General features: G+C 35.4%; 1 protein-coding gene across 1 annotated transcript; it reads right to left on the bottom strand.

Annotated features, from left to right (window-relative positions):
• Nucleotides 1–437: 437 nt before the first annotated feature.
• On the bottom strand, nt 438–10,539 carry LOC112529264 (monodehydroascorbate reductase, chloroplastic/mitochondrial). The gene is made up of 18 exons (XM_025140455.1): nt 10,522–10,539; nt 10,377–10,415; nt 10,086–10,272; nt 9,883–9,982; nt 9,314–9,391; nt 8,712–8,783; nt 8,260–8,378; nt 7,746–7,830; nt 7,541–7,630; nt 5,544–5,645; nt 5,368–5,457; nt 5,206–5,289; nt 4,262–4,333; nt 3,950–4,133; nt 3,806–3,868; nt 2,886–2,926; nt 2,606–2,719; nt 438–776 (listed from the first exon to the last, which is right to left on the bottom strand). Exons 2-18 carry the CDS (start codon nt 10,384–10,386, stop codon nt 771–773), a joined length of 1,497 nt encoding a protein of 498 aa, XP_024996223.1. The 5' UTR covers nt 10,387–10,415; nt 10,522–10,539; the 3' UTR covers nt 438–770.
• Nucleotides 10,540–11,150: the final 611 nt, after the last annotated feature.

Here is an 11,150-nt window from a genome sequence, read left to right as displayed (position 1 = left end):
ATCATCCATTTATTGTTTCTTATAGTCAAGATAAGTGACACATTGTAAGCAGAGATCTAGTAAGGGGCCGTTTACCAAACGCTTACCCGGGTGAGGCTTACCAAGTAACATTATCTCACCGGATGAATATGGTAAGGACCAAGAATCTTACCCGATAAGAGCGAGACAAGAACCAAGAGTCTTACCTGGTAAGCAAGGGCGACGACTCTTACCACGGTAAGCGCTTACCGGGTAAATTGTTGCCTACGATGTCGTTTTGGTGGACTAAAATTTTACCCAGTAAGTAAATAATAGTGTTAAATTTTACCAGTAAGCACTTACCAGGTAATTGTTTAGTAAACGACTCCTAAAAGTTTAGTAAACATTCCCTAACTCCTACCTTTTAAGTACACTGGACAAAAATAATAATAAATTTTAAATCATAAAAACAACAATAAATTGTAAACCACATGGATGAATATCACAATTTCAAAAACCAAAGAGTCAAAAATAGCAATTTTCAATAAATCACATGGACGAAAACGTAATTTACTCAAAAATAAAATAAAATCTACACATACAAAGTTAAGCAGCAGATTATTGGTTTTATTAGAGCAGGAGAAACACTGACTTTATTACTCAACAATTAATTGGCCAACAACCAAAAAGTAGGCCAATGTTTTAGGATTGAATTCACGGATAGGCTTTTGAGAAGATGCTCTGCATTGTTGTACCTTCTGCATTACTTAGATAAAGCCTTTTTGCCTATGTGTCCGTCTATCATTCCATCTCTACCTCTGTGAATGAAAAAAGAAAAAAAGAACAATTAAATATGGGCATTTACCATGAGGATTAGGGATGGTGATTTGTCCCGATTCGGTGGGGAACCCGGTTCATCTAATTAGAACGTGGACGAGGATTCTCCGCTAAAACGGGTCCCGGGGCCGGGGATCCCCGGTAGAATCAAACTAAATGATACTATTTATGAGGATTGACCGGGGTTTTACTGGATTTTGACCGGGGATTGCTAAAGATTTGACCGGTGCATATAATATTACCCATTGCTATATACACTCCTTTTAATATTATAATCGAGTCAAATTATGCATTGAAAAAACAGGCATTGATGCATGAGAAAATCAATAGGTAGGGTGCATTTAGTCCACCCCTAAATATTGACATTGGCTTGTAAACTTGGGATCACGTAAGACCATCATATTTTCGTGAGACCATTTTTTTACACTTGAAACTTCACAGCAAAACGTTGTGAATGTGTGTTTTTGCTGTGAAGGTTCGGCTTATTTTTACTTTCACAGCGTTTTACTGTGAAGTTTCAAGTGTAATAAAGTAATCTCACGAGTTTCATGAAAACATACTGGTCTCACACTAACTTAACCCTTGGCCTCTAGGTCAGGGATTCAAGCCTCACCAAAGGTGAGGATGAGGATGGTGAGTGTGAATTTAATTGTTATATTTGTTCTACATTCGGCAGTGGTCCATGTGGTATGCTTGAATTTTGGATTTGGTCCTTAAAATTAATTTACTGTAAAATAAATTGTGATTCACATTTTTTTTAAATTTAATTTATTAATTGTATTTTTAAATACAGTTTAAAAAACTGATTATTATATCAATTTAACTGTTGTAGCTTATTTATAATTATTTGATAATTTAATTTAACAATATCTTATAATATTTTAACTTAAAACATAATTATTTTTTTCATAACAGAAAAATTAATATGTACAATTCCATGTTAACCGCACTTAAAATATTTTTAATATTTAAAAAAAATATGTGAATCACAATTAATTTTTTAATGAATTACATTTTTGGCCCTTGTAGTTTGTCCATAGACTTATTTGTCCCTCTTAACGGTTAATTCTAGGGACCTTGAGTGTTATGAAATTGAAAAGTTAGAAAACATCAGGTGTGGATAGTTTGTTGTAGGGACCAAATCCAAAATTTGAGCAGACCATAGGGACCACCAATGTAATTCACTTTATACAGATCCGTAAAGATAAGATCTGTATACATCTTATCATTTCTTTCCAAAAGATATTGTATTCTCATATCTTATCAAAAATAAAGTAAAACTAACGGTTGATGATGACTTTAGAGCATCTCCAATAGATTCTCCAAAATAAAAAATCAAACCTCCGACAGTTTTTCTAATTTAGATATTACAATATTAATTATATTATTAAAATATTTAATACAATTCATAAACTATTATTTCTCTCACTAATATAAGAAAAGAATGACTTTTTTATTCTTGAAAAACCTCCCCAACCAGCCAATAAAATTATAGAGGCAGAGAAAAATGAATTTTTTTTAATATAATTAATATTAAGGGGGTGTTTGGTTAGAGGTATTAAGCAATGATGATGAAAATAAAAGAAACTGTTTGGTATTATATAATATAATGGGCTTATTCCCCATAAGCCCAAATTTTCATTCCAGATTAAACTGGATTCCCATTTTCATTCCCCAGAATGAACCAAACAGCCCCTAAATTCTCGAAAATGGAGAAGTAGAGTTGAACATAAATTTTCTTTTGACTTTTGCTTCTTATTTATAAAGAAATTATGAATTTAAAGATTAGAAATGGAAGCAAAGTTGTAACCTGTAAAGAAGCTGTAGCAATTTGAAGGGCCTCCTCAACTGAAGCTGCACTTTGAAGTTTGACTTTGTCAATAGATGGTTGACTCCTTGCAAGTTTAGGCAGCAATTTGAACTCCTACCACCAAATAATCAAGAAACAAACCAAATATGGTCAACCTTGCAATTGCAACCAACATTTTTGATTTTTCACAGAATGGCTGTGATTATGAAATTGGTAACACATAATCTTGATGAATTTTAGGGAAAAAGATGAGTTCTTAGCAACCACAAGTGTTACATACCTCTGGAGATCCACTTTCAAGAAGAACCCCCTTCAATTTACCTGTGGAAAACCAAAAGAAATATTTATCCTGTCACAACTAGTCGAGGATAAAAGACTTCAAGACTGGACTGGACTGGACAGGACAGGGTGGGACGGACGAGAATCAGGTAGACGGGTGAAAGAATTGTGAAAGGTTTAGGGTTTTAAATTGATATGGGTAGTTTAGTTCTTGTCTCATCTCCGTTATTTTTGTGGACAGGAAAAATGCATTTGTATCCTAAATAGTCCTGTCTTTTCTTGTCCTGGTCTTCTGATGTCGCACGAAACGAGTTTTTGTTCTGTTATGTCTGGTCACCAGAGTCCAATTAGGGGTGTAAATGATGCGAGCCATAACCATTTCCCAAGCTTGAACTCGACTAAAAGAACTCGTGAGTTTAGTTTTTAAACTCGACTCGAACTCGATAGCAATTTTCTAAGAACTCGAGCTCGAACTCGTTTGAAGCTCGAATTAGTCTCAAACTCGAACCAAGTTCACCCGTTGAAATTTATTAAATTTTAGGGTATTTTCTTATAAATTATAAAACTTAAAGACGTTCTCTTAAACTTTATAAAACTCAAGAAATGTACCTCAAAATTCATTATTTGCAAAGACAATATTACAAACACCGTTCTCACCTTTTCTTTACAAACTCCACCAACACTTTTATAGGGTTTTTTTGTCTTTTTATAATTATGATTTTAGTTAAAAAATAATAAATGATTATTTTTTATAGTTACAAAATGTACAATTTATATAAAAATAAAAAATAATAATTGATTAATTTTGTTCTAATATATAAAAATATACTACATTTTTCTTTTTATTTAATAAATTTTTTTAATATAAAAAATATAGGAGAAATGATCACACAGGCACAATAAGGGAAAGAGAAGATTTACCAGATTCCAACCAGAAGGTCGCAATTTTTGGATCGAAATTCCCAATTTGAATTGCCTCCCCCACTGTTAATTCAACAAGATGTACCAAGTTTAGCAGCATAACTTTGGTTTCAAAAGGTATTTAGGAAAGTTGAGATTGTTTACCGTTATCGCCAAAAAATTGCCACCATACTTTCCTTGAGGTTCCTTCATATTCGAAAACCCTCGAGTAGAAGTATGGGAGATAGTCATAATTGCGAGTGTTTGCAGTTAGTAATGCTTTTACGCAATGCTGAGCCGAACCACGAGCATGATCCACATGTTCTACGCGTGAAATCCTATTATACATCTGTTCATCACAAACCAGCAGATATATATATATATATATATATATATACACACACACACATCAATATCAATCTAGAAAACAATATAGGAGGGTAGTACAGTAGCTGACTAGTTTCAAGAAAAGCATACTTTCAGTGGGAATGCTGCTACATCACCAACAGCAAAAATTCCTGGTACATTACTTCGAAACAGACCATCAACCTGGAAGTTTACATGGATCTTTGATTAGCAATGGTGGGCAGGAACAAGGATTTCAACTTCAAAATCCATGTAGTAAATGAACCAAGCAATGTTTTTACACTGTTCCGGTGCGTTTAGTATGTGGGTGAAAGAAATCTGGAAGGTTTTGGGTATTAATTTCACATGGGTAGTTTAGTAATTTACCAATCATATCTTATCTCCCTTATTTTTGTTTTACCTATATTGATGCGACAGAAAAAATGCATTTTTGTCCCTCATCCCGTGACATGTCCCAATCTAATGTTGGAACAAGTTTTCATATACCAAAAACACCCTTACAGTTATGGTCAAATGGTAGATACTATTGGTACACCTTTCTTTTAAAACTCAGGCAGACCTAGAATTTTTTTCAAGTGGTGGTACCATTTGATTATAAAATATATGGATATTTTTTACAAAATTATAATTGGTCTGTGGTTAGTTCCTTGCCTTGTGTATGTGAGGTTTTGTGTTCGAGTCCTTTATCCCAAAAAATTTCAAAAAGCATAATAAATTTGAAATTAAAAGCTAAAAGCTAAGAAAATGATACAGAAGGAATTCGAACCAAACCAACTCTACCAAGAGAAACCTATGTTATTTTATGGTTGCACCCAACAAAATAATACGGTGGCACCTTTGACTACCCTAAATTTTTTTACACTACGACGGAGGAACGAAGCGGTGACCCGTGCCACCGTGTGCAACATAGCGGGTCCGCGTGCTTTAACTCATAAACTATAAGGTTTTTACTTGAGATCTGACACTTTTTCAATGTAATTTGCAGAAATCATCATTTAACACCACCGGTTTAGACTTTAGATCTTTCAACAAACAAAAAGAAGAATTATCCTAACCTGTATTCCACCAACAGTTGCATTTAAACCGACAGCTTTATCAAAAGGACTGACTGCAGGTTTTGCTCCTATACCAATAATAACCTGCAAAAATGCTTTATCAGTGTCCAAACAACTTAAAACCGCAACAAAGTTTTTGCTTAAAATCTTCCTTCATATTACCAAATCTGCTTCAATGGTAGACCCATTTTCAAGTTTAACAGCAGTAACATTTCCATCAGGACCAGCTTCCAAGTTTTTGATAGAGGCACCCTGTGAATGAAAAATCAAAGATTATGCATGTGTTTGTGTGTAGAGTATTATTGGCTACGGTGGGTGGGAGAGAAAGAAGAGAGAACCTTCATGAACTTGACACCGTTCTCTTGGTAGAGTTCTTCGTATTTCTGGGCCAGTGAAGGAGTGAAGAGCCTTGGGAGAAGATGACTTTCAGGAAATATCACCTATTGTTGGACAAAAACGCAAGTTAGAAGCTAGCTATGCAGGTTTTATGGTTCAGAAAAATATATAGTTATGAATTATGATAACCAACTATTCATGAATATCATGCATTTTCATTATTCATGATATTTGTGAGAATATGTGGAACTCATCAGATTACTCTCCAAAGGAAAAGGGAGGTTCCATCATATATAGAGGAGAAATGATCCAAGCCGATGTGGGACTCTAAGACGCCTCCTCCAACAGAGGTAGACGGGTATAGATTACTGCATAATGTCTAGTCCCTAGAGTGGTAGACGTTGGCTCCGATATCATGTGAGAATATGTGGAACCTCGTCTATTTACCCTCCAAAAGAGCCCTTTGAGGAGATAAGGGATGTTTCATCATGTATGGAGGAGAATGGTCCAAGTCTAGCCGATGTATGACTCTTAACAATATTTATCATGAATATCAAGATATTACTTATGAATACTTTAAAAATAGTTCTTTATAGCTTAATGGTGATTTCTAGGGGCAAATGTTTAAATCACATAGACACAAAGTTGTTAAAGGCTCAAGGTGCACTTGGGCGCAACGGGGTCCCAGGGCCTAGGCGCAAGGAGCAGGCGTGAGGCGTGGGTCTCAGGAATGCGAGCGCATCTTATCAATATATATACACACACACAGTTACACACAACAAGTCTCCAATGTATCAACCAACAGTAATTCAATAGAGACAGAAGGGTCTAAAGCGTGAGCCATGAAAGGAGAAGTTTTAAGGTCTGGATATTTATAGAGAAGGAGGCTTGAAGTTCTATGGACTTAGTATTTAATATTAGGTTTTACTTATATCATCTATTTAATAACACTTCTTTTAAGAAATCTAGGAGATGAGAAGATGAGAGAACTTATTTAATCTTAGGGTTTAACTAGGTATTTAGTAACTCTTTATGCACCTAGGTCCACAAGGCGTCTCAGCCAACGCGCAATGCCTTAGTGAACCTCGTGAATACATTGAGGCTCGACTTGAAAAAGCCCAAGACCTTGAGCCTATGAGCCTAAGGGCGCCTCAGGCGCGCTTTTGACGACTATGAGTAGACAAGTGATAACTTTCTTCTTTTCTACCTTCAACATAACTTAACATTCTTTTCTACCTTCAACATAACCTAACATTCTTTTCTACCTTCAACATAACTTAACATTCTTTCTGTTACGATGCTTGTAGAATTTTTTAAGTTCATGCATATCCCCTAGATGAAGAAATTTTTGTCAACGTTAAGCATTTCAAGTTCTTTTTGTTTCTCTATGAATAAGATAAAAGCGCTCAACTTCAAAAGACTTGCTTGAATAGGCGAACTAAACCTGCGACTACTAATTAGGCCACTATCGTTTACTGAAACAAATATGGGATAAAGAATACATGCAAACATAAAAATAGTTGGATACAACCACAAGGGTTGTGGGGCATTGGTCAAGGGCCCAGGGGGGTTGTGGTGGAACATCCCATCTGCCTCTGATTAGATTCAAGGTGCCCACAACAACTGTGGCCACTGAGTTTATCAGGGCCGATGTCTTACAGTTCACTTTTCCCTCTGCCTGATTAGTTTGGGCTAGCTTGGGATACCCATCTAAAAAAGGTTGGATAGCTATAAGAAGTAAGACCAAAATCTAAAGGAGGGATAGCTGATTATTTTGATCGCAGTCCCTCAAAGCCAAAAGGCAGTTGACAAAGAAAATGGGTTTTTTTTTTTGGGGGGGGGGGGGGGGGGGGGGATCTACTCAGCCGTGACCTCCACCTCGAAGAGTAGAATGACTGTTTCCGTGAAGATCAACAACTTGTGTGTGTGAAAACATTCGAAAAAGAAGAACTTGAAAATAAGAAAGACAATGCTACAAATTATTGGAGTAAATTCTTACAGTTGTGTCAAGTTTCCAGCCAACAGTAGCAGCTGCAACTTCCATGCCAATATAGCCACCACCAACCACAACTACTTTTTGTGCGTTTCCCTAGGAAAGTATTTCCATCAGAATAAATCACTAGAGATTTTCCTAGAATCATGTTTGATATAGGATAGCTATTACCAACCAAATCCACCTAGGAAACAGAACAAGAAACAATTACCAGTGATGATATTAATGAATCAGCATCGGCAACATCCCGTATATAGTGAACACCACGCAAGTTTCCACCAATTTTCTCTGGAAATCTGAAACATGGGACGTTAAGTTACAAGATTCTTATATTTATGGATACTTGAATGGTCAATATAAAGACATGATATGGCCTTATATGTCTATAAGGTAGAGTTTGATAGTCAGACAAGACTAGACAGGACAAGAGAACATAACTGGATAGGATTGTCTTTCTGGCATTTGGAACGACTAAGATTGGACAAGATTGCGCTGGAGTTCCAAGTGTTGTTTGATGATTTTATATGATAGTTAGTGGTGGTGGTGGTGGTGGAAGTGGAGGCGGTGATTCTAGCAAGGATACTGAGGATGTAAAAATCCCTAGCAACTTTCAACTATACAGAAAGAACACTTTTTTCTTCCTTACATAAACATGCAGTACTTAACTTGCACATGAGCATCTATAACAGAGATATGGGGTAGTATGCAGTCTTCCCAGTACCTACCTAGATGCACTGCACCCTGTGGCGATTATGAGGGATCCATATTTGAGCAATTTTCCTGAATTTGTTGTTAATGTTTGCTTCTCTGCATCAATTGCTGTCACCGGATCTTCATAAAACATCTGCATCAACCTTGGGAGTTAAGAATATTACACTTTCACATGAATCAAACACAGCCACAGACAAAATACCAAGGGTGGAAACAGTTCAAGATTTGCTCTTCCTTCAACCAGAATAATCTAGATTCTAGAAGCCAGTTTGTTAGACACATTCTAACCTTCCAACAATCATAGTCAACTGCATTACTAGAATTTAAATCTTTGATTGGAAAAATCTATGGCAGACAAATATATAGACCAGAAAAACCAGAGATTGAATAAAGTCCATTGCAATGGAAAAGAAGTCATGTCTAAATTTCTATTTGTTTGCATAAAGATAAGGAGTCCGAATAATACCTCTATCCCTTTCTCCTTGTACCATTCAGGAGTCTGCCTCTCACCTCCAGAGCCCACACAAGTATGAAACCCCTGGAAGAGTATCAATAGTGAAAACCAACTACAGTCGACATATTTGCATAATATAAATAGATGCCACTTAAAAGCACTCATATTTACTAGAATTGAAGTGGCCATATATAACTCAAAAGCATTGATAAAACTCCATGGCACCATTTGCAGTGCCATTTATTTTATCAGTACCAGTTTCTGAAATATGTTTCCAAAGTGTACAATGTATTCCTTTCGTGTTTGGTACGTGGGACATGACGGCATAGGATAGTTACAAAAACTTCTTGTCTCACGTTAGACTGGGACAGAATAGACCTGAGTGTCAAAAAATGCCTTTTTATGCTCCACTGAAATAGGTGGAACAAAAATCAAGGAGATGAGACAGATTGGCAAATTACTGAACTACTCATGTCAAATTAAAACAATTATTTTTCCCGCCTATCTCTCTCTCACCCGTCCAGTCCAGTCTGCATACCAAACGCACACATGTTATCATGCTTTAGTAACTATGACTTTGTACAATAACTTAAGATCAATCAAAACTGACTTACTGGCAAACGAGCTGGCTTTTTGTCTAAAGGAAACAGGTAACCTTTTGTCAGAGCCGGGCGCTCATATGGAGCATATGCCTGCATTGACATTATATTCATCCTTAAGTTATAGCAGGTAACAAATTCATCAAAACACCAAGTTATAATCACTAGCCATCACCTCCCTACATCATACAATATTTCATCCACTGTACCTCTCCTAAAACAATCCAAATTTTAATTTGTTCAAATTTGGGACATATCTCTATATCATTATTGCTCCTCCCATTTCAAAGATGATATATAATAGCTACATTTGTATATATTAGTATCACACAAATTTGTATAGATTTCTAGATTTTGCAAGTAAGATATTGATTCTAGTTTTTGGAACGAAGGTGGTATATAAATTTGCTACGTTTCAGGACTTATGGAATGATGCAATCTGAAGGCCTGATTTGCAGCCATTAACCTTCAGTGATCCAATCAATATATCAAATTTGTTCTTGGTTTGTGCTTACCTTTTCTCCATTTAAGAGCCTTGAACCTTAAACCCTAAACCCTAATTAATTGACAGATAAACTAAATACCTCTTTGGAAACAATACAGAGCTTTCCATCAGCCATCCCTTGTTCGATGAAAGTTCTAGCTGCATATCCAGCAGCATTTCCACCTCCAACTATCACAAACCTTCAACCAGTACCAACCAAAATCACACAAAACCATTCAGTAAAAAAATCTCGATCAATCAAAATAATTATAGAAAAAAGTAACATAAACAAATCAAACTCACTCTCGATTCTGATTTGCAAAAGAGGACGATGCAGAAACAACGAAGTTTCTCCGATGGAAGCTTCTGGAATAAATCACCGAAGAATGATGACGATCGAGAGATGGAGATTGAGGACACCAAAGTGAAATCCCATGCTTAATTGACATTGAACTCGATATACTCGCCATTGATCGTCTAACAATCGCAACTTCTCGAAATTTCCAATTTGACGAAAAAACACAACAATTAGGGTTTATGATGAAGTGTGTCTGCAAGAGATATGTATAGAGAGGGAGAAAAGGAAGATCAAACCTGATTGCATAATGAAGAAGAAGATCAGAGAGTATTTATCTGTGTATATTGAAATTAATTAGAAACTAAAATAATAATAAAAATTTTGGCTCTCCGACAGATCGAAGGGACAATTGATGATGCACTTTGAGGACACTGAAGAAACCTCTCTCTGTTATGGTTCTTGGTAACTGTGTCGTTACAGTAATGGTGGAAGTCGCCATTGGAGGCTGCTTCCATTAATTTCCAAGCTTGTATAGCAAGAAAAAACTGCAATTTTCAGCATCCAACATCCAACACCTGCTCTCATAACTTCCGGGAAAAAAATTTACTCAAATAACATTAAACTACTTTGTCTTTTATTTTCATTTTGGGTAACAACGTATTTTAAAAAATTTGATTTTACTACTGTTTTAAATATTTAATTATTCGAATAATTGGTTGAAGACTAATTTTAATTGAAAAAAACTAATTTTAGATTAAAAAAAGTTTATGTTATTAATCACGGTAAGTTGGATACCACGTCACTTGTTATATCAACATGATAATCGGTTAATGTTTCAACCAGTTACACGAATACTTAAATATTTAAAACTCTATATTCTAGGTACAGAGATGAAAGTTTTAAAAGTACGTCACCTAAAATGAAAATCAATTTAAAGTATGTTATTTTTTCTTGCTATTTGCTCTTTTTACCAAAAGATGGTTTTTGTATAAAGTGTATTTTTAGGTAAAAGATATTTAAAAAAATACATTTTCACGCAAAAAGAAAAATCTTTAGGCAAAAAATTCCAA

The sequence above is a fragment of the Cynara cardunculus genome (assembly GCF_001531365.2).
Source record: "Cynara cardunculus var. scolymus isolate 2C chromosome LG 16, CcrdV1, whole genome shotgun sequence".
In the NCBI taxonomy this organism is placed as follows: domain Eukaryota; kingdom Viridiplantae; phylum Streptophyta; class Magnoliopsida; order Asterales; family Asteraceae; genus Cynara; species Cynara cardunculus.
This window is presented reverse-complemented; position numbering and strand designations above follow the sequence as displayed.